Genomic DNA, 24,200 nt, shown 5'->3' on the forward strand with positions numbered 1-24,200 from the left:
AAAGCAGTATTTATCAACATTTTAAGGCCTGCATATGCTCGGCTTCGCAACAGTATGTTGTGTCCTACCTAAAAGCAGCTGAAGTGGTCATATAACAACCATCCCATAGGAGTAAACAGTGGAAAAGCCCAACATGTGTTCATCTGATAACACTGAAATAAGCAAACAGAGACCAGTGGCTGACTCTAGTCAGTAGTCTGTTTTATATAAGTTTTATATAAATAATTAATCACACTGTTCCTCAAGGCTCCACTTGTCCAGTCCTTCATTTTCATTACTCACAGTTTACAAAAGGTTTTCTGTAAATACAGAACATCAAATCTATTATCCAACTAGAAATGCTCAGCAAAGCATCTGTTACTTTGCTGGAAAGGGTACAGAGTCTGGATTGTTAAGTAATTAGAATTATTAAGATAATTCAGTATGATTGTGGAACTAATGAAACTAACAAACAATCGTTAGTCACTTAATTCTTTGGCCGTGCTAAAATGTTAGCTTATTAGCATACTTCCTTTCATGCATCATATTTGGCTTTACTCTGCAGAGAACTCTCCAAACCCTGTCTGTCATGTCATGTGACTGAGAGAAATTATGCATATTTGTGTCTTACAAGGGTTAAATATGTTAACAGTCCTCTGACATTTGGCAGTGCTGCTCCTCTGCTCGTTAGCAGTGATAAGGATGCAAACTTTCCGGCAAACATTATAGTACAGAAATTATCACAGAATTGAAAAGCAGAATTGATGTTCGAACCCAGTGTCTGAACAACCAACTTACTTTCTCCCGCTTAGTAATGAGGTTACTTAAAATTAATCATCTTAATATTATGTATGTTAAACTTTCATTTGAAAGCCTTAAAGTTGCCCCAAGTTCAAAGAGCCAAGTAATGAGAAGTCTGTTTTTATGAGTTTGGAGAGGGGCTTTGCTGCTTATTGCACATTGGCCCAAAGTCTTGACTCTCCACGATGATGCTGTTGACATTCCTATTTCATTTCTGTAGAGGTTTGTATAAGTAATGTGTAACTTGATAATAATAATTAAAAAAAAGATTTCCAACTTATTTAGCGGTGAATGCAACTTGTGCCACTTTCGACAGCCTGCAGGTCTTTGCCAAGAAAAACAGCAGCTTCGCTTCACGCTCCTGTGTTTTTCTTTGAGTTATGATGATAAATGCAATGTATCTTAGCCTGCATCCATGGCATCCTTTAACTTTTTCCATAACTGTGAAAAATTGGTTTGTAAATCCTATTGTGCACGAGGACAGTGCTTACACTACTGCAAGGCCAGTATTCACGGTTCAGTGAGTGCAGTGAAGATGTTTTAATCCAGCAGCCCTGAGGACAGCAAGTAAACTACTGGATGGAGATTAAGTGGATTTTATGTTGCTGTGGACAAAGTTATTACCACACACGCCCGCACGCACACACACACACACACACACACACACACACACACACACACACACACAAGCCTTAGCTATGCCTGCAGTGTTATTGGAAAGACTGAGCAGAATCTATGTTGTAGTGTGACCCTGTTTGTGAAGACGCATCTGACGTGTTAACCTCTAACCGAAAGTTTCTGAACATGTCCAAGGTTGCTAGATATTAAAACCTACACACATACACACACACACACACACACAAACCCACTTTGATCCAGTCAAGGCCAACGCACAGTTCACGCACTGCACATTTCACCGAGCATGGGTGAATAATTTGAGGGAATGTTCATTTATTCAAACAGATGAATAAAATGTCAGATCTAAATTTGCCCTGCAGCAATGAAATGTGTTTGTGTACTTTGGCCTGCTGTTAAGAGCAACATATGTCTGTTGAGTTGTGTAATGAGAGATGTGTCTCAGTGAATGAGACCTATTCGGCCCATGTTTTGAGGTCAAAGAGGCTGTTTGGAATGGCTGAATATCTTAATACTGTTTCAGGGTGTTTTCAGACTTCTGAGTGATTAATTCCGATTCAAATTAAATAGCAACATAATTATCATTAACTTCTATCAGTCAATCTCTGTGTCTTGTGCTACACGGTAAAGCTGCAGTATCTACAATGGCTCCCATGATAAGCCATTGGGTTTTATATCAGAAAAACGTACCATTTTAACATCTAGGGAACGCTGTGTAGGAATGTTCAATGAATGTTCCCACAACCAAAAAAAAAAAAAATCCCAGAATGCTTTGGGAACCAAATTTTGCTAGTTGGAAACTTCCTCACCAGTGGCTTGGGTTTGATGGGTCTCTTGTCTTTAGCGTGATGAATGCTGCTGTAGACTGGTTCTAATCATGTCAATCTTACCTTTTCAGCAGTCGCTGGTGATGCCTCATCTTCTGTGGTTCCCCAGGGCTCCATCCTTGTCCCTAGATTTTTCTCCAGCTAAATGAAAACAAATATTGATATCGTTCTTTCTGGTCCCTGTGTTTCAAAAGCATCTTACCCATCTGCAAATGTCAAACCTGCTGCCAGAAATCAGGGTGTAATGTCTGACAGTGACCTTTTATTTCAAGAACAAGTCACAAAAGTTGTTTGATTGTGTTTTCATCAGCTGAACAGCATCTCTGAAGTCAGGTCTTTTCTCTCTTGGCCTGATCTCAAGAAGGTCATACAAGCTTTTATATAATCTCAGTTATTTTACTGTAATTGATCATAGTCTGGGTTAAACCAAAAAACCCTCATGCCTTCAGTTGGTACAAAACACAGCTGTTCAGCTTTCGACAAACACAAGAAGACAAGATCACACCAGCCCTGCTTTAGCCTCTCTTCACTGGTTATCAGTAAGTTTTACAATTGATTTGAAGATTTTACCTTTAAAGCTCTTCATGGTTCAGCTCCCAGTTGTTTTGCTGAATTGCTGCTCCTCTATGAGCAGAGCACAGCCTCAGATCCTCAGGCAGGGCTCTGCTGTCCTGGCTCGAGACTAAAGGTGACCAGGCTGTTGCAGTCAGGGCCCCTCAGATGTGGAACTCCCTGCCTGAAGATCTGAGGCTTGATGAATCAGTGACATCTTTCAAAATCACTTCTCAAACCTTTTTCTTTTTCTAAAGCTGCAGACTATATGCCTCAATCTATTCACGCATTAAAGCTGCAACCAGTAAGTCACCTCACATCCATTCATTTCCCAGCTGAGTGACCGGAGAAGCACCTGTGGACGTCATCTGGCCGAGAAAAGTCGGCCACAGCTCGTTGTTTCCAATCATTAACCTTCAGGTTCATCTGGAAATCACTTCTGTGTTCTCATTTTCCTTTCTGATCTAATTTTTTTGTCAGGAGCAACAGTTTTGCCAGTTCAAACTGGAAGACAAGTTGATTCCAGCCATTCAAAGCTTCCAAGTATTCCTCAGCGTTTCTAGTCCAGAATAATAAACGTCTCAAAAACAATGCATGGAGGTTCATTGTCCAGTGTTGGCTTCTTTTGTAAGCTCTGATGTCATTTTTTAGGATTTTCTCCATAATTTTGATTATTGCTACTGAATTTGTGCCAATAACAGTGTGAACATAACAATGAAAACAGTGAAACCCAATGCAAAAATCTCCTGCATATTAGTTTTATTGCTCTTTGTTTTAGACTTGATGCAAACACACAGAATTTTAGGAAAAAATGCTCGGTATGACCCTAGATTCTGATAAAATATACTTCCCAGTCTTCATGTGGATGACATTTCAATGTGTATGCTCCTCTATACCTAATGTAAATATTGTGGTCAGTGTCTAATGAGGTTTGAGTCGAGGCAAGGCATACATTATGCTATCCTGTTTGGCTGGAATGAAAACAGCTCCATCTGTCCTCCTAACTGTTTTCGTAGGCAAAGCAAAACATAAGAGCAGCAAGATGGCCGATGTCCATAATTTAATCAACATCCCACGCCAAGTCTGCCGGCCTTTTCCTCCTGGCTATGTCCTCTGCATGATTTTGGTAGTCACTCCTCTACTTTGCATAGCACTCATTTATATGCTTCTACTCCCCCGTTAAATCTACAGATGGACGGTTAGGTTGGACTACAGTACATTATGGATGGATTGTTGTTGAATTTTTTGGCCACATGATTGATAAACTGACTGTGGAATAAGAGGCTAAGGGAGCTGCAGGCCACCTTCTTAACTCAATCATACATCCACCTTCTGTCTGGCACTCTCCTCCGCACTGTTGTTGATCAGTGAACTGAAAACCCCCAACTCCTCCAAGGCAGAGTGGGAACCAGCTCATTATGCAGGAGAACAATCTGAGCTTTAAGGTTTCCTCCCAGGGAAATAACATTTATGGTGTTTCATAGTGGATAGTGACATTTTTAAGAAAAGCATCATATTTTGGTGGGTGAACAGACACCTTGATGTTAAGACCTCTGGGGATATGTGCTTGATGTTCTCTGCAGAAAAGTGTGCATTTTTTATTGTGAGACATGCTACAATTTTAGCTCAGTGGCCCAGTTTGGTACACCTGACATCTAAAAAAGAAGGCAGCACCAACTGACACTGAAGCGTAGATGAAAATCACATGAAACTGTTTTCCTCTTGTTTATCTCAGTGGTTTTGGACTACATATGCAGACTCAACATGGGGCCGTCCCTGGCATTTCTGAATTCAGTGTTTCTGTCGTCTCTTTCTTTCTCTCTTTCTTTTTTGTTATTCTAAACTGTATACAACCCCATTTCCGAAAACAGTTCGGATGCTGAATTTAATTGAGTTTAACTGAAAATAGCACAAAGACAACATATCAGGTTTGAAACTGAAAATGAAAATGATATCCTCATTTAGAATTTGATGCCGGCAACATGCTTCAAAAAAGTTGGGATAGTGGCAACAAAACACTGGACAAATTTTGAAATGCTGAAAGACGACAGCTGGTGGAACATCTCACAGTTAATCAGGTTAACTGGCAACAGGTGAGTGACAGGACTGGGTATAAAAAAGAGCATCTCAGAGAGGCTGAGTCTGTCTGAAGTAAAGATGGGGAGAGCTTCACCACTCTGTGACAGACTGCGCTGGCAAATAGTGCGACAATTTAAGAATAATGTTTCTCAATGTAAAATTGCATAGAATTTGGGGATTTCATTGTCTACAGAACATAATATCAAGGGACAAGACCCAAGACCAGTACTGGATAGCTGTGATCTTCAGGCCCCCAGACAGCGCTGCATTGAAAACAGACCTGATTCTGTTGTGGACATCACTGCACAGGCTCAGGAACACTTCCAAAATCCATCGTCTGTGAACACAGCTCATCCCTGCATCCACAAATGCAGGAAACCATACATAAACCAGATCCAGAAACACTGCTGTGCTGCCTTTTCTGGTCCTCATTTAAGATGGACTGAGGTGAAGTTAGAAAACTGTCCTGCGGTCTGACGAATCAAAATTTGAACTTGCTTTTGGAAATCATGCCACATGCACTGTAACCTGCCAATTTGTGACGGCACCATTAATGCTGAACCATACATTCAGGTTGCACATGCTGCAAGTAGAAGACATCTTTTTCAGGGAAGGTCTTGCTTATTTCAGCAAGACGATGCCAAACCACAGTCTTCACATATTCCAACAGCAGGGCTCCGTAGTAAAAGAGTCCAGGTGCTGAACTGGCCTGTCTGCAGTCCCAACTGTCACCCATAGAAAATGTCTGGCACATTATGAAACATAAAATATGATAAAGGAGAGCCCGAACTGTTGAGCAGCTGAAATCAAGCAGGAATGGGAAAAGATTACACTTTCAAAATAACAGCAGTTGGTCAGTGTCATCTTAATGTGATTAAAAAATAATGTGAAAAATCTCCCAGCTCTCGATCAATGAAGTCTTATATTACTTCATTTATCCATTAATGCACACTTGCTATTTGTGTTGAATGGCAGCCAAAGGGAAGAGCTTAAAAACTAACTTCAAGAGCCCGAAATCCTGTAATGTGTTGACATTTACAAATAGCACTGGACAAACAACATTGAACAAATCCTTCTATTTTAGGCTTTAACTGTCAAAATGAGTCAAAAGGTCCTATAAAACGGAAAACAGTGAAGGTCATTTGAAAGCACTGAACATTACTGTATAGCCAACTGCCATGATGGATGGTTCCTGTGGCCCCCAGAGGCCAGTTTTAACACTGCTGTTATGCCTCATAGAGCAGAACTGTCATTATGGTTTACAGCCTTGTAAAATACCAATTACACTAAAAATGGGAACTTCCAAATATTGAAATATCCCCAGAGGATTAGGGCTCATTTTAAGAGTAAAAAGATGAGTGAGGGAGAGAGGGCAAGTTAATGAGACAAAGAGGATGGATGGATGGATGGATGGATGGATGGATAGATGTGTGTTTCTTTGTCTCCTGAGGACCTTGCTTGTCATTCAGCAGAATCAAATCCAATTTCTGAGGACAAACGCTTTCTGTTCCAGTTTTGTTTACAAGTAACAATGACTCAGGAGCATCCAGCCACAGAGAGTGATGCCAAGCTCTGGCACCTGCTCCCAGTCCCTGTGTGGATATTATTGTTGTTGTTGATACTAAAGTCAGCTGAAAAGAAAAATCCTCTCTCTTCGGACACAGTGATTCACAGACCCCCGAAAATAACCCCTCACACTTTCAAAAGCAGCTAGTAAAAGATTTATCTCATGAATAAGATGCCAAAGCATGAATTGACTCGCCTGCAGTTGCATGGGTCACAGCCCCATGCACTGTGCACACGGAGTAGCTGTTAGCCAAGGTAGCGGTAGGGAAATGTCGGTCTGTGAGTCGGCTGTGAGCTACGTTCTGCAAATGATAAGATGGTGAAACATTATACCTGCTAAACATCTGCATGTTGACATTGTCATTTTGTACATGTTAGCACACTGATGTTAGCATTTAGCTCAAGCATGGCTGTAGACTTGTATTGTTGTAATTTAGATTCAAACAAACAGTATTTTGCAAACTTGATTACAAACCTGAAGGATGTTTAATTGGGGGAAAAAATTCTTTGAGCTCAATATAAATATAAATATAGAAGGTTCAGTCTGTAAGAGAGTAAGTGATCAAACAAGGAACTACATGACCTTTTACAAGGCAAATTTCTTTCTTTCTTTCACATTTCAATTACTTCTCGAAACCGAGCTTTTCTTAGTCACCAAAAAAAATCTTATTTTATTTGCGTATTACCACATAACATTTCATTTCATTTTCACTATTTTGTCTCTTTTTTACTGCACGTTGGAGACTTTGTAATAGCAATTCTGAAAGATGCCACATAAAGAAGTTTGATTTATATTTGCTTTATTACTTCATGACTTTGGGGGGGAAAAAAATCTTTCAATACTTTACCACCTTACTGTCTGTCCCAGTGGCAATTTCAAACCATCTGCCATCATTTTTCATCCTCATGTGGATAATGTTTTCATTCGCATCCAGCGTCGGGTTGTGAGGACAATGACGTCAGGATGATGAAGATGCCCAGTGTCTCAGGGGCTGCTGATGACCTGCTTGATCCAGCCCGTGAGCCTGGTGATGCGAGTGTAGACGCCGTAGTAGTCTGGACGCCCGCAACCTTTGCCCCAGCTCACCACCCCAGCCAGAAACCAGCGGCCCGACGGCTCCTGGCAAACCAAGGGACCGCCGGAGTCTCCCTGACAGAGACAGGCAGTGTTAAAGGGGTGAATTTTTTATGTCTCTACTGCGCAAAATGACCACAGTTAATAAGACTGATGACCAACAGTGGTGACTCAACTATGATGTCACTCCGTGTTTGGATGTCTGGCTTTAAAACACACTTTATGTCCTATGTGTTGTTTATGAGGAACACAAGTACCCCATCCTGAGGACTTGATACACCAAACATACACATGTACTGTATGCATTTACATTAAGATGCAACTGCTAGCAGGGTATGTTGTGTACACATGATATTTGTAATTTGTCATAAATACAAATCCAGTCCACTTTTGTGGTTGCACATCCAGACAAAAAGAGAAAGAGACTACATGCACTTGATGATTCTCTCCTAACCACACAGCACAAACTGAAATTTATTATTATGTCAGCTATGAAATATTACAGGACTTTACAGGATGTTTCATAACTGTATAACTCCTGTTTTAAAACTGCATTAATTCCAGCATGTTCTCCTTTTTTGCCACTTGGGGGCAGTGCAACTGTAGCTCCGAACACAACACGGACACCTGGTAAAGTTGTCATGATGAATGTGTAGTAAAAGAACAGACTGTAAAACCAAAGCAATAAGTTTAAAGATAAAAAATCCCTGTAAAGCTGAGCTGTACAAAGATCTTGTGCAATATTATATATTTTTACTGTGTTGAATATTTTTTTTACTGTGTAATAGTACAAAAACACTATTTATTACCCATAATCTGACTCGTGTGCAATTCAATACAGCAATTATACTTTTGTGGCAGTAGCATTCTCATACTCTGATATATAATGTACAGATATATGTATATATAGATGATTTTTATTCTGTATCCGTTTTTGTCTTTTAATCTTTCTATGTCTCTCTTTTGTTCTTTGCAGTCTGCAACAATTTTATATCGCCAGTGTGGGATTAATCTGATTTTTCTTATTATAGTGCAAGTTTAAATGTCTTCTAGTTTTGCATGTATGTTTCTCTGTACCTGACAGGCATCTTTGTCTCCACTGCGGTAACCGGCGCAAAGCATTCTGGGAGTGACCAGGTGGCCATAGGAGCGAATGCAGGCTTCCTCGCTGACCAGGCGAACATCCACCTTCTGAAGCACATTACTGGAACTGCCTGAAGAGGTCAGAGGGAAAGGTGAAGCAGTGAACATCCTCTTTTCAGTCTGCTTAAGTCATATTTTTTAGGTAAAGAAAAAAGTCTGCATCCACCTCCCTTTCTTCTTCTTTTGACATCTGAACATTGAAAAAGAGACCACCAAACCACACAAGCCCAGAGTAAAATTTGTCGCAGACTGCAGTCATCAACTCCTCAGCTTCAGCAGAAATAATTAAAGTATTGATGATTGACACACTGCAATGACCAGCCTGAACATACCCAACATGGCTGTAGCTACTCTTTTATGTGCACACAGTTTCCCACCAGCAGTGAACAAAAAAGCCAGTAAAATTTTCGTCTTTACAGTGAAAAGAAACTTCATTGGTTTAACCACATTGAAATGGACACACAATCACCAAAGCTTTTTTTCCGAAGCTTTTTCCGAAGTTACAGAGCTGTGTTTATCTTGTCTGGCTGCGTCTTGAGAATCTTTATGCAACTGTCGGTGCTGATAGTTTCAAACACCTTTTCTCATCTTTCACCGGAAACCACAACCCACACACTTCCACCCACATCACTCTATCTCCTCTTGCCTTTTTAATTTAAATACTTTAATCTGATGTGTTTTTGCTCTGTTATCGTACAGTAATAGCGCACCTGCTTTCCTCCACATCACCATCCCCGCAAAGCCTCCCCACACGCTGCCCGTTAGGTCAAAGAGCCACTGACGATACGGGGGTTTTCAAATACTGCAGAAGATATCTAAAATCGCTTCCTGTGGAAATACTACATTATACTGCATGCTATGGTGGAAAAAGGTTACTGCTCTAAGAAAAAATTAAATGCTGCACTTAGACATCAGCTTTTATAAAATAAACCTGCAAGTCAAAAGCACCAAATAAAAGTTAATCTGATATGGTTCATGTTTATAAAAATGCATTGCAACTTAGGAGCAGAAGATAAATCATAAAGATGACTCATTGCATAGCAAAGAACACAAATGTTCCTTTTAAAGTTGTGTTGTTCTTTGAAACGTTGAACAGTTTTTTTCGTTGCCTTTTTCAAGTAACTAAACCATGCTCTCCTCGTGCCTCAGGATCATCTCTCTCATGTATCTGCCTGCCAAGTCTGCCAGGCTCCAGTCCTCCACCTGCAGTCCTGCTGACTCACCTCACCTGCCTGCCCGCTCCCTCCTGCATCTGCACAGATCGTCTCCCAGTGATCAATCTTCCCCTTTTGGAACAATGCATCCTTCTCCTTAATCATAACCATCTGGATCTGTGTCCTGCTTTTACTCAGTCTTAAAGCAAATTTGTATTCAGAAATAAGGACTGCAAGTTTTTTGGACTTGATCGAAATTATCGGGACGTAGTTAGCATTTAAAGAAAGAATTCACACTGAGCTGAGAAACCAAGCCACTTTGTCTTCGACAAAATTGCTAGCTGCACCAGATGTAAACTTCAGATTTAGCCTAGTTACAACAAAGGTACAAAATAAAAAAAATAAAAAATGCTCCACCGCACAAGCTAGTTCCAACATAAGATACTAAATATTTACACCCGCTAACTGAACATACTGGCAAAACTAGCGTAATATTTTTTTGACATATCCAAGCTGACACTTGATCAAAATTCTGCTTAATAACTGGGAAGATATCAAATTACATTTTTTTTTCCACAAAAACATTGAGCTAACAAAGTCGTAGTAAGTAGCTTAATAGTGTTGGTTAGGTTAGGCTATAATTAGACATTTCCCTCTTATTCCAAATTGAATAGATACACCAAACTCTGAAACAGTGTGCCAGTTTAAAAACAACAATAATTGGCTGTTTAGTCTCATACATCACCTGATCTCTAAAGCTGATTCTGTATTTTTGGCAGTTATACTGTGTGCTGTGATGCTGCAGTGACTTCCTGTTTATAACGCTGATTGCTCATGATTTAACCACCTGCACTTAAGAAGTAAACATATGCGTTCTTAAAGTCTTTGCTGTATTCCTGAAGTTGTGAATGTGCAACCTGATTTAGTAAATCACTACTTTGAATGGAGCTAATAGATAAAATTATCTGAGGGAGGACTTAACACACACTCCATGTTTGCTTGATGCCAGACTCCAGCTGTATTCAAATGAAGCAATCTCTGAGGTTTTGAGGAAAAAATTACTTTTTTTGGAACTTCTCACTGTTATTAAACATGCAGCCTGTGATGACGGGCAGCATGCAACCCCCCTTCCCTCTCTAAATCCTCACCCCCCTCACGGAGAGCCCCCCAGCCGGTGACCCAGCAGAGCAGGTCCGGCTCAAGCTGGTGGGTGGGCGGAGGCAGGCAGGCGGGTCGAGCATGTCCAGCCAGCACCATGGAGGCGGACCGGTCCAGCTTCAGCAGGGCCAGGTCGTAGTCCTGGGTATCTTCGTCGTAGTACTGGTGAATTTGGATCCGCTGAACTCGCACCACTTCCTCAGTAGAGCTGCTGCGGTTCAGCAGGAGTTTACCCAAGTAGACCGTCCACACTGAGGGGGAGTAAAGGCTGCCGCAGGAGAAAAACAGTTGCTATGAGTTACAGGGGCGATAAGGAAGAATTTTATTTCTGCTGCACAAACCAAAATAACACATCGTGACTTTTATATATAGTTGTAGTTGTTGACTGTTGTCAACAAGCCCGCTTTCTATTTTAGAACAAAATCTTCCTCATCCACACTCACTGAAAGCTGCAGAAGCTTCTAATCATCACACAAGAGAAGAATTGTTAATCCTCCTCAGGATGTTGCAGCTATAGTTTTGGCCGTGGTCCAGCCAGCTGATTCTGGCTTTGAAAGACACAAGCATCTATAAATACATAAATGCGCTGGCTTTGAGTCAAACAGGCTGTTACAGCAGCTCAACAGGACACAACAGCAGCACCGAACATAAAAAAGTTTGAAGAAAACAAAGTTAAACAGGACTAAAAAGTGCTGAAATGCTAAAAGTGCTTCATCAAATTCAGAGAAATAATCATATTTAATTGGAGAGAAAAAGCTTGTAATTGTTGCATGTTTTTGTTTTGAGTGTACACTCTATCACCACTTCCTCCCCTCTTCCTGCTCTTACTTGTCGTCATAGAAACAGTGGGCAGCAGAGACCACCCACTGGCTGGAGATTAGCGCCCCCCCGCAGATGTGGTTACCCCGCACCTGCAGGCTGGCCTGCCATGGCCACTCCCCCTCCGTGGCATTGGTACCCCCTACAATACGGCTGGAGAAGTGCCGGAGGCCACAGTCTGAAGACACATACGCAGAAATACTGCATTAAAACACACAGTTGCAAATATGGATTCATAGAGGTTGACATTAAGAAACCTGTCCAAGAGAGCTCAAAATTCAAAAGTATAAAGTCAAAATACACCCCAAGCTGAGTTAAAGCGAAATGGAAAAACATCAAAACCAGATGTTTATCTTCTCACCGCACTGTTTCTCATCAGAGGCGTCGGGGCAGTCGGTGACAAAGTCACACTCTGGATTCGGCTTCTTCAGACAGGTTCCATCAGCGCACACATAGGTCATGTCTGTACACTGCACACCTGGACACACACACACACAAACACACATACTCGCATGGTTAGTGCTTTGCTGAATGAGAATGAGAGTCTCAACACATTTCGGGACCGAGAGTTGGTTGATTCTTTTTAGTGAAAGTATATTTCTGATTATTCTGTACGCAGCAGGTTTGTATTTAGAATACCGGATCTCTGAGGTCAGACATCTTTATGTTCTGAGTTAAAATAACAACAAAGAAATTGCGAATCTTAAAAATTCAGGTACTAGGTGTTGCAAAAGGCTGTGTGAAACGTTGTGGGCATGTGATGTGTGTTACCATCAGTACAGTTCATCTCATCCGTTGCTTCAGGGCAGTCTGGGTGCTGGTCACACACCTTGTAGTAGTCCACACACTGACTGTCCTCTGGACACTGGAACTGTGCCGCACACACTAAAACACACACGTATACACACACACACACACACACACACACACACATACACACACACACACAGGGAAATGCATTTGTGAGTAGAGACAGTCTGCTGTGCTTTTCATTTTCATTTAAACTTTTCATTTGCAGCTTCATATTAGGATACTTGAATGTTTTTGGTAGATAAATTGATAACCAGTTACTGTGCATGGTGACACATTTGTCTTAATTTGGTGAAATGGCGAAAGGAGTATCTTCTTACTTTCATTTCAGTGTATTATATGCAATCTATGCTTTTATGCTACATAAATTCTCCATATGTTATCATACACCTACTTAGCAAAGCATGCAAACAAAAATGAATACTTTAAAATACTTTCTGATTTCTTTATATCACATGATAAATGCTGTTACTCCCGACTAAAAAGTGTCTAATTAATGGCCAATCCATGACCTACCGGTGCTCACAGCTAAAAAGCCCAACCAGTAACAGCATCGTATCTTGACAAGCTGCCAGATCTCACAGGTTTCAAACTGTGAGATACTGTCTGGCATCGAAATGGATTCAGTAGAATTAGAAAGAACAGGCCCATCAGATCAGATCAGCGTCACCCTCCGACTTTTAGACCAGCCAGCTTACGTGAGCAGCATGCTGACGAGGTTTTAAAAATCTGTGACGGACACAACGTTATTTGAGAGTGAATTCATCAACATCTAAATGCTTTGGGCTTCACTGATTTTGTGTGGTGGTCCGACATATTCTTTTTTTTTATGTTCTTCCTGCTATGTGCCACTTTTTCGACATAACACGCAACAAATTATGTGTGACCTGATTTAAAAAACAAGTATATACCACAGTTCCTCTCGTCAAGTCCGTTGGGACAGTCCTTGATTGCATCACAGGCAGGAACACACAGCCCATTAATGGTGCACAGAAACTGGCCTGGGCAAGCTGTATAACACACATTAACACACACTCTGTTCATCAACATAAGCGGAACACGGCAGAAACATTGCTAAGCAGTTAAGTTATCCAAATCTCATCCACGACGTACGATCTGATAGGTTGAAGACACTGTAGTGCAGCTGAAGGCCCGGCCCTGTGAGTGACACCTCTGATGTCATGACAACAGTGGCCGTCATGGAGAGCAGGAGGAGGCGTTCGTTGTATGGCTGCAGGCCCCTGGTACCACACAGCCTGAGAAATGGACAGACACGCTAAAATCAGGTGGAAATGTTTCCCTACAGCGGACGCAAGAAGACTCTGGTAAAAGACTCTCAATTTGTCTAAGGCACTCATGACAAACCTCTCCCGGTTAAACAGTGGTTACACTAACACAGGATTTGTCAGATTTAATAGAAATAGAAATGAAAATTGGAATAAAAAATTAAATGTTTGAATGGACATTTTAACAGGAAGCTCATATGGAACCCTGCTGCCCCCTGCTGTTCAGCACAGAATAGAATCACGTGATGATATGAGCATAATATTTTTTACTGTGTAATTTAACTTTGTTAATTTGTGTTTTTATTCGGTAGGAAATTAACTGAAAAGTCTGCACGTTGTGACCTGCGTGAAAAACTGTCACATGCAAAGATACTTCCTCTCAGACACCAAACCACACACAGGTGGCGGATCAGCATCACTTCACATACATGACTCTGCTCGTAATTGTAGCAGCATTATCGTGTCAGTAAATAAGTATATTGTCTATGTATTACTGCCACCTGCATGTGGTTTGGTATCGACAGCAGGATAAGAAAGTAGGGTTTGACCTACAACATCTGTGCAGGTGCATGTTTTTTATATATAAATTGTGGTGTGCAGACTTTTCAGCTGTTCTCTATTGAAAGTCTGCCTACCTGCGGTTCTGGATGATCCACTGTCCCTGAGTACAGACCTGGTTGTAGCTGGCTCTGCTTAGCTCGTAGCCGTCGAACTCCAGAGACAAGCCCATCCCCACACTGGGCATCTGAAATCACAAAATTACACTAAAGTGCACATACAAACATGCATTTATTGTTAATATGAGGTCTTGTTAATGGTTACCAAGAAATGAATCAATCAATCATTCAAGAAATGGAAGATGTGAGGATGAGGGAGTGTCTTACAGTGAAGCTCCAGGTACAGTTGGTGTCAGGGGGGTAGTAGCTGGGGAAGAAAGGTGTCCTCAGTGTCCCTTGGACCCCTGGTTCTGCCCTGAGCTCTATACTGGAGTTACACTCTGAGAAAGAAAGTATTTCAATCCATAATAGAAAGTGATTCTATGTTGCAGCATCAGTGAATTTCAACTACAAAACACAGGGTGAAAACTCAGAGGAAAAAAGATGATCCACTGTAGAATGGATTTGACAGAATGGCACCTGCTACCAAAAAACAGAGCCTGCAGGACTGGATCCAACCTCGCCTGATCAGGTACGAAGTGGTGTTTAATAGGGTATGTTGGGGATGCTTCGCCAGGCTGCATTTTAGGCAGAATAAATGTCATTCACTAAGTCTGGTTAAACTTAAGTGGGCGCAGCCGCTGAGTAAACATCTTTTAAGAGCGTCTGGCTGAGTGGAAAGTTTTACACCTCTGCTGAATGACAGACAAGAAAAAAAAACCCCATCAATGTCATTGAACTTATCTCTTCCATTTAGCCTTTGACTTGACTCGCACTTATTCACAGCTGCACTTCTTTTACAAGCTTACTTAAACTTACTTAAATTCACTTGATTTTATGCATTCTGTGTGTTTTTACCTTTATTTTATTTTATTTTCCATTTTATACTATGCATTTTCTTTGTTCTGCTTTTATCCTTTAATCTTATTTTTACAATTATCAAGCAAGTTTATTATCCTTCTAATTTTCCAATCATTTTCTTTGTCTTTTTATGTGACACACATGGTGCATCTGATTTCTTTGTTGTAAAGCTCCTTGAGCTGCATTCATTGGACCAAAGGTGCTATACAAATAAAGTTTATTATATAATTAATTAATGTCAGTGACAGTGGAATTCATGGTGATCATTAGATCAGCTATAGGCAAACTAATGTCAATATCTTGGTGGTCTATTGCTGGTTAACACTTCTAGCAGCATCATGGCAGTGTTGGTCTGCTGCTCTGTTGGTGAGTGTATCAGTTAATCCACCACTTTGATCCAAACTGAAACATCTCAACAATGCTGGATGGATTATCATCATCTATCAGCCATTTTCAGTACCCAGAGGATTAAGCCGACAGATTTTGGCAGTCCACTGACTTCTCCTCTTATACGCAATCAGCAGGTCAAAATTTATCCTGTGAGATATCTCACTCATCCACTGGATGAAATTTGGTACAGAAATTCATGCTTCACCCAACTTTTCCTCCAACACCAAGTGCAATGTCTCCTTTTTTATTGGATGGATTGCCCTGAAACTTGGTCAACACATGCATGCCCCCCTCAGGAGGAATTTCAAAAACACCTTTAATCTTTAATCTCTCCTCTTGTCCCATCATGAGGTTCAAATTTCACTTTGTCCAAAGTAAACTAGCACTTTGGCACTTTTAGCTTAATCCTAAATGGCAAAAATGCTAACCATTGTACCCGCTAAACATCAGCATCTTTGGATAGCATGGTAGTGTTAGCATTTAGCTCAAAGCGCCACTGTGCATGAGATCAGATGGTGACTCTTTGTCTTGTTTAGCAATCTGGCACCTTTCCTCCAACTTTAGTCTATCAATAAAAAAAAAGCGCTGTGGTGATTTGACTCTGCTCACTGAGGGTGAAATTAACTCATCATCTGTCTCCTCTCAGGCTGCGTGTGCAACATTGTATGAAAAATGCAAAACTGCTAAAAGAAAGGCTGGGTTCTCAGCTGGTCTTACCCTGGTGGTCCCAGGCCTGTGCAGACAGAGAGAAGGGGTCCTTGTAGTTGTACAGACCCTGTTTCCAAACCACCGTCATCCACTCCCCTGTGGACAGCACACGCACCACACGCTCATGTCTGCTGCAGCCGTACACACTGGGAGGCCAGAGGGAAACAAAAGCACACAGTGGGAAACATAGTTAGCGTGACCTCCTAAGTGTGATTAATTTAAAGGGTAAATGTTTAATCTCTTACATATAATGCAATGACAGTCTCTCCTTTGAGGTGCGATGTTCAGCAGAGGGACATTATTGGCCTGATATGTCACAATCTATACAAATGTCTAGCTGGATGCAACTCACGATGTGATGAGGTGAGTGTCCGTGGGGGCGAGGGAGTTGTACACCAGCAGCCTGTCTCGACACTCCGGCAGCAGCCACTCCATGTGGAGCTCCAGCTGGGAGCCGGGGGCGGCCTGGAGGTGCCACAGGCAGGAGGAGCGTTGCGTGTTGGGGCCACGGAGAGCCAAAGGGCTGCGGGATACCACCTTCTGGTAGCGGTAACAGCCTTGGGGAAAGGATGCCAAAAAGCTGGAGTTAGAAGCCGAGCTTTCAGATTAGATTTGTTGAAGTCATTTTTGCCAGATTCAGGTTGCAGCAGGTGATTGATTTGTCAAAGCTGGTCAGACATGAATTACAGCATCACGTGTCAGTGGCGTGTTTTACCTTGATTTTATGTTTGGAACTGAGCATTAATTCCAAGACCAGAGTCAGCATACCATTAGCTAACTGGCATGAGAAAGATTCCCATTCATTCCCACACGTAAAAAAACATCTAAGAATCCAAACAGGATTGTGTTCAACTCAAACAATTAATAAGTCTCACACATTTTGGAAACCATCATTTGCTTCCTAATTGTCATAAATAAGAGTTTTATAATCATAGATCTTTGTTTGTTTTGCAATTCAATTCTTAATGATGCCAAGAAAAGGATTTTTAATTGTCTCATACTAGATGATACTGTCTGTAACCATAAATGCATAATATTACATGTGAAAAGCACTTGCTTTTCTGCAGTTTTTGCTCAGAGAAATATAAATTGTGGTGCATGCTAATTAAGGTTCAATCAGAATGAATAAATTAATGCAGAATAAGAAATCATAAACAAGCAAATGACAATAAAGTGAGATACCAAATGAGGATTTCAAAAGCTCTATAACTTTGGAGTCAGTTTCTGTAGGGAGCAGAGAAAAAAAGACACACGAGACAGTAAAGTAAAACAGATCTTTTCATGTGTCCCCGAGTCTCACATTTTCCTCTTTCCTCACACACGTTTAATTTCTGTCTCACACACACACACACATACACACATCTTGGTGTGTGCTCCTCTCTTGCTCTCACCGCTGACAGACAGCGAGGGGAGGTGGAGGACGTATCCATTGATGCAGGCTGTCTCCTCCTCCTTCGATGCTCCTCCGTGCCACCTCAGGCCTTCCTCCAGGCTCCCTGTGACCTTCTCCAGCGTGACCCTCCCAACATGGCTGCATGGCACAGACATCACTATCCAGAAGTGAGCCACGACACTCCCCTCCCTGCAGCGAGCAAGGTCCAGACCAAAAATCACACAGCAGTTAAAGGTGCCTTGAAATGTCAAGAGACGAGCAATACATGACGTAAATGACTATTATCATTTATCAGGATGAAGAGCAGCTTCAAATGTGCTGTACCATCATCATGAACGGGTGTGGTCAGAAGTGTGCTGGGTTGCACCTGTAAACCACTTCCAAAAGTGATGTCACATGAGTAAAAGCATCTACTATAAGCACAAGACTTTCGCAGACACGAGTATTTACTGTAAACAACTTCTGTCACTCTAATCTTGCTGCTATTCAGCCCAATTGATCTACGTACCCAAAGGCGAAGACAGTGGTGTAGTTGAAGTATCGAGAGAGACTCGAGCCCTTCATCATCTTCTCTACCTGAAAGACAGAAGACAAGAATACCACCTGTTCTCATGCGAGTATACAACTGCAAGATACATTTAAAGGTATGCTAGGCAGGAATGCAACCAGAAACGTGCTGCTTTCATGCACACTGTAAGCTACTACTGTAGGAAAATAGCATTTGTTGTCGTGGAAAAGCTGACTTTTGCAACGGTGCAACATAAAACAAGCCAACTCCATGTGGCTCTTCACCTTTTGCCTCACAATATTTGCGTTTTTTTTCTGTGGATGCATGCTGCTTACGGTCTGGCACCTGGTTTCTTTGTGCACGCCGTTGGTGGCTGGAGGCTACAGCCCAAAACCGTCCCAACCACAGCACCTCTAGTGGGTCACAACTGATGATCAAGATGGATTACTTTTATAAGTATACATTATTTGCTCAGAAAATCCTGCATAGTACACCTTGAAGTGTTATTGGACATAATCTACGTACAGTCTTCACTATTCCAACAAGACTGCTGCTGGTTTTCATATTTGTCAGGTAGTTTTTGATTGCATTGTGAAGATTATATGGAAAAACAAGCTTCACTCGCCATCCCTGAGGATGTGAACCAAGTTATTCTAGTGTACATCAGTATCAGGGGAATTCATGGTCCCTGCTCACCAGCTTCTGCACTCCCTTTGCCTCTTTTTTGAATGCAGGATTGTTGTGAGAGGACAGATCAGCAGAGAAGTTCCGGTTGAGGATGGACAGGTAGGCCGTGTACTGCTGCTGGACACGATCCTCCAACACCCAAACCCTGTATTCTGTTACAGAGGGATTTATGAAGATTAACACAGTGTTAATAAACAAAAGTCAAGAGCCCACAGCCATTAGGGCAGCTCTATGAGACTTCTTAGGTGCAGCAGTGCTCTGACCTAAATGCTATAACATGTTAACATGCTCACAAGGACCAGCTAACATGCTGTCGTTTACCAGGTGTAATATTTGCCATGGCTAGCATCTTAATGTTCTAGCATGCTAACATTTGTTTATTAGCAGGAAACAAAGTACAACTCAAGCTGCTGGGTATAAAAGTCATATAAATACTGTATAAACGTAAATTTGCAAAAACGTTTACACCAAGCCATCAAACAGATGCTTCACTGGATACATGAAAACTTTGACCCGCTGGTCACTTTATGGTAAAAGTCAGGGCATCATAGAAGTCATCAGGATTCATCCTCTGAGGACCCTGAATACAGATCTGAACCAAATCTCGTGGAAATTCACCAAAGATATGTCTTTAAAAGCAAAAATGTAATCTGCTGGTGGCTCTAGAGTAAAGGTCAGGTAGATGAAGAAAGTCAGCAGGATTGATCCTTAGGGAAACATGAATATCCGCATAATATTTAATGGCAAATAAAAGTTGTTGAGATACTTCAGTCTGTGATCAAAGTGAGGGACGCACTGACTGACTGACAGTCATGCCGCTGTCATGGCTAAAAACTTAAGAAAAGAAAGCTCCCTACCCAGGAAGTACCAGGCCAGTGTGGCTCCTGCGGCTATGAAGATGATGATGACGATGATGGTGAAGGCCAGGAGACACTTGCAGGACCTCGTCTTCCTGTTGGGGGGAGTCACGGCCTGTCCACCGGCTCCTACCTGTCGACAACAGACAAATCTTTGACTTTCTTAAATGTAGAAGATCCAGTCTTGGCCTTTCATTGAATCTTACTAATTTTAATTATTTCTCCTTTCTTATTTCTCCTTATTATATTTTAGATTTATGAAAAGTTATGATTGTATGAGTCAGTACTTATAAAATAGTCATTTAATGTTCCATGCGGTGGCATGCAGGGAATGGATGTGTTGAGGGCCAGGAAGGGAATGTTCAGAATGTCTGGAAAGCACTTTGTGTTACATTGATTTGTCTGAGAAGTGCCACACATTTAATTTAAACACAAGATACTTGTGCTCAAAAAGAGGATTCATTCTCAGTGAAGAGCCTTGGAGCTCTAATCTGCCTCTATACATGCCAAAGAGCAGTGATTCTGAACACGTCTCTGGGGGTCATCAGGTGGAAACCTCCCTTCAACAGTGTTTCGCCTACTTAGTCCCACGACACCTCCAGGAGGCTAGGAATTCTGGCGTCCCAGAGTCACCCCCCCAGTGCCAGTTCACACTGCTCCTACACAATCCAAACAGCACTGTCACGTTCAACTGACCCAGGCCTGTTTAGGAGATGCTCCAGGTAGTGGCCAGTACTGATGCTACCATTTAGCTAATGATAATGATAATGCTAACCGCTACCTGCTAAGAGGAACAGAAGAAACGATAAAGCTAGATTCACCTATACTGTTAATGTTAACTGCTAGATGCCAATACTAACTGGCACTGCTTTAGCTATTGTTAGCTGCTACAATGCTACCACAGGCCTAGATGCCACATGCCACTACCATCATCTACCCCTACCTCTCACCAACTGCACCAATAAAAGCGGGGTGTGGGATGCAAACTCTGGTTCGGGTAGGGGGTTGAAAGTAAAGAGGTAGAGTCAAAAATGAAATTAGGGATTGGATACAAACCCTTGTTCGGGTAGGGGGTAGAAAGTATAAGGTCTGACTGATTAACTGATTGTGTGTGTTCATACAGTGTCTGTAGACTATGATTGGCCATATGGCTGTTGCGGTTTTTCTCTTTCTCTCTAAACAGCCAACAATGCCTTTACATTTTAGAAATTCAGATTTAATGCTTTAACATTTCTCATTGCCCACAACCAAGCAGCTATTGTTTTAGTCACATTCTTATTCTGATTAGTTATATGTTTCTATTTATAGATTTCTGACTTAACCATGAATTGTTGCTGCTGTGATTTTCACATTAGCAAAAGCAGTATGTGTATAAGACAAAAACATTTTTGTTTGCTTTTCTGTCAAACTACAACAATTCTCTCAAAAATGTTTTGCAGTTATATGGGTAATAGGTGAGTTATTTGGCTTTATCAAAGTGAATGATATCCTCAGTAAATGAATGTGTTGTGTAAGGGTCTGATGCATTCGCTTTCTCGACTTTTTCTCTCTCAACAGGTCCTAAATGCCTGTCTCAGAGCATAATTGAGGCCTCAGGTGGTGAGAATAGGGAACATTACATCATCATGGTCCTCAGCATGGGCAGGCCACAGGGCTGTGTGCTCAGCCCGGCCCTCTTCACCATGTTTACTCACGACTGTGCTGCCATCCACCCCACCAACACAGTCGTGAAGTGAAGTGTCTCATCTCAGATAACAAGGAGACCCACTACAGAGAGGAGATACGCCAGCTCACCCAGTGGTGTTCAGCCAACAACCTGGTGCTGAACACAGGGAAGACCAAGGAGGTCATTGTGGATTTCAGGAGGTCCAGGAAGACGGATCACGCCCCCCTCCTCATGGACGGAAAAGTGGTGGAGCGTGTGGACAACATCATGTTCCTGGGTCTCCACATCACATCTGACCTCTCCTGGTCCATGAACACCTCCCGCCTGGTGAAGAAGGCACAACAAAGGCTCTTCTTCCTCAGGAAACTGAAACGAGCTGGACTCTCCTCTGCCGCTGCTCGTCAATTACTACAGGGCCACAATTGAAAGCATCCTCTGCCTCAGTGTGACAGTGTGGTATGGCAGCTGTACGGCACAGGAGAGGAAACAACTGGCACAGGTGGTTAAAACTACACAGGGCATCGTGGGCCACCCCCTCCCTGACCTAGACTCTATATATGAAGGCCGGGTCAGGAAGAGGGCGAGATCCATCGCCACGGACCCCAGCCATCCGGGCCACAGACTGTTTGTACCGCTTCCATCAGGAAAGCGGTACAGGAACATCCGCACCACCAATAACAGACAGAGGGACAGCTTCTTCCCCAGAGCTGTTAGAGCTATCACCCCCAGCAGCCCCTCACTGCAGTGAGAGACTGTGAGAACTGTGAACCACTGCACACTTTTACACCTACACCTCCACCTCCACCTGCACCTTCTGTGTACTTAACTTTTAGGTACACACATATACTTAACTAAATTATATACATTTTAGTATATTGGCACATTTCATTTTCATTGGCATATTTTATCGTCCACTGGTATATTTTATTCTGTCGGTACATTTTACTGTGTATATTTTATTCTGCTTGTATATTTTATTCTGCTCGTATATTTTATTCTGATGGCACATTTCACTGGCATATTTTATCGTTTATTGTTTAGTATATTTTATTGCCTTAGTATATTTTCATTCTGTTATATTTTTAATTGCTTTTACGAATATTTCTACTGCATGTTAATTTTATTGTAGTTATCTTAATTTTATTCTTTCTAATCTTCTTATCTTTCTTACTGTCTGTTCCTAACATGGGGGTTGCAATGAAAATTTCATTGACATGCTCAATGACAATAAAGACTCTTGAATCTTGAATCTTGAATCTTGAATCTTGAATCGTGAAGTGGCATCCTTTTAGGCAAGATCAGATTTTGCGCTTCTAATTTTGGAATTTATAGGCTACAACTTTTTTCACATTTGCAGATGTGCAAGACCTGTGAATAGATGACTATGATGTGTAAAGGCTAAAGCCTTTTAGACAGATACATCATCTTTTTTTATTTTCATATCTTTTATTCTTATGTCTGTATTAATTGACTTTTCAGTCTGTGAAACCATCATGAGCCCAAAGCCATATGAAAGCAGCTTTAAGTTCACGACCAGAGCAAACATTCAAAACCAAAACAAATCCTCCATTCACTACATTTTCAAGAAGGTGCACATAGAATTCTGTTCAACACTAGTTTACTCTAACAACTCCACAGGTTTGACGTACACTAATCTCAACATACTGACTGAGAAATACCAGACTACATATGTATCTATTTCAGTGTTAGCATTACTGACCCCATCGATCAGGGAAGCAGGTGTGACCCCCTGGTCACATGAAAATGACTTCTTCGAGCCGTGCCCGAGCGCCATTGCATCACTCCTCGTCCTTTGTTCCTTCAGAAATCATCTCACCATCCATGGAGGCTCGCTGACGTCTGGATTTCCAATTTAACTGATTTTATTCAGCATCTCTGGTAAGCACATAACCAGACATGTTGCTCCGACAGACTCAAACGGCTCCCCTTCTGTTTGTAAGTCCAAAGGTAAGGGTAAAGTCAGTCAATATTTCCCAGAGCTCGTTTGGAACTGCACATTCTTTCAGGATAGGTTAGGTTATCTCTCTGCTATGGATGACAGTGGAATAAAGCTAAAATACATCCACAAAGTCATACCTGATGGCTTGATTATAACTAAGCATACATGTTGTAGAGCACTCTCTCATCTTAAAGGAACAGAGGTGAGTCAGGTAGGTACAGGTACGCTGATGTCATCATCACCTAGCAACAGTGATGCTCCCAATCGACCCCCCAGCACAAGTAAATCTGATGGGAATGAAGCAGGCAGGGACAGGCTTACGTACTCATTTCCCACAGTTCATGCCACTTTCCATGCAAACAGGGAATCCCAATGGGCCATGAAGTGCACGCAGATGAAGCTTTAGGGAGATTACACCATGCACAAAAAAGATTCTGTATTTTTACCTCAAATACGGAGTTTGTCTTTACACAAGTGAAACTGTAAGCAGGTAAGTTGTTTATGTATCTGCCAAAATTCACCCTCTCCTAATATCTTCATCAGGCGATCTGTCACACTGGAGGTTTTCAGCTTTCAGTGAGGACATTGTGTCGAACTTGTGACACTTATGAAGAAAGAAATCCAAGCAA

The 24,200-nt window shown here is 41.7% G+C and overlaps 1 protein-coding gene across 1 annotated transcript; it reads right to left on the minus strand.

Moving 5' to 3' along the window:
- Nucleotides 1–7,294: 7,294 nt before the first annotated feature.
- On the minus strand, nucleotides 7,295–23,406 carry LOC121604414 (transmembrane protease serine 6). The gene is made up of 18 exons (XM_041933922.1): nucleotides 23,328–23,406; nucleotides 19,946–20,074; nucleotides 19,098–19,240; nucleotides 18,402–18,469; nucleotides 17,892–18,082; nucleotides 17,683–17,724; nucleotides 16,853–17,057; nucleotides 16,510–16,646; nucleotides 14,770–14,882; nucleotides 14,521–14,630; nucleotides 13,713–13,855; nucleotides 13,511–13,609; nucleotides 12,561–12,674; nucleotides 12,151–12,267; nucleotides 11,799–11,967; nucleotides 10,961–11,238; nucleotides 8,593–8,729; nucleotides 7,295–7,590 (listed from the first exon to the last, which is right to left on the minus strand). Exons 1-18 carry the CDS (start codon nucleotides 23,404–23,406, stop codon nucleotides 7,426–7,428), a joined length of 2,439 nt encoding a protein of 812 aa, XP_041789856.1. The 3' UTR covers nucleotides 7,295–7,425.
- Nucleotides 23,407–24,200: the final 794 nt, after the last annotated feature.

This window comes from Chelmon rostratus, chromosome 3 (genome assembly GCF_017976325.1).
Source record: "Chelmon rostratus isolate fCheRos1 chromosome 3, fCheRos1.pri, whole genome shotgun sequence".
NCBI lineage: Eukaryota > Metazoa > Chordata > Actinopteri > Chaetodontiformes > Chaetodontidae > Chelmon > Chelmon rostratus.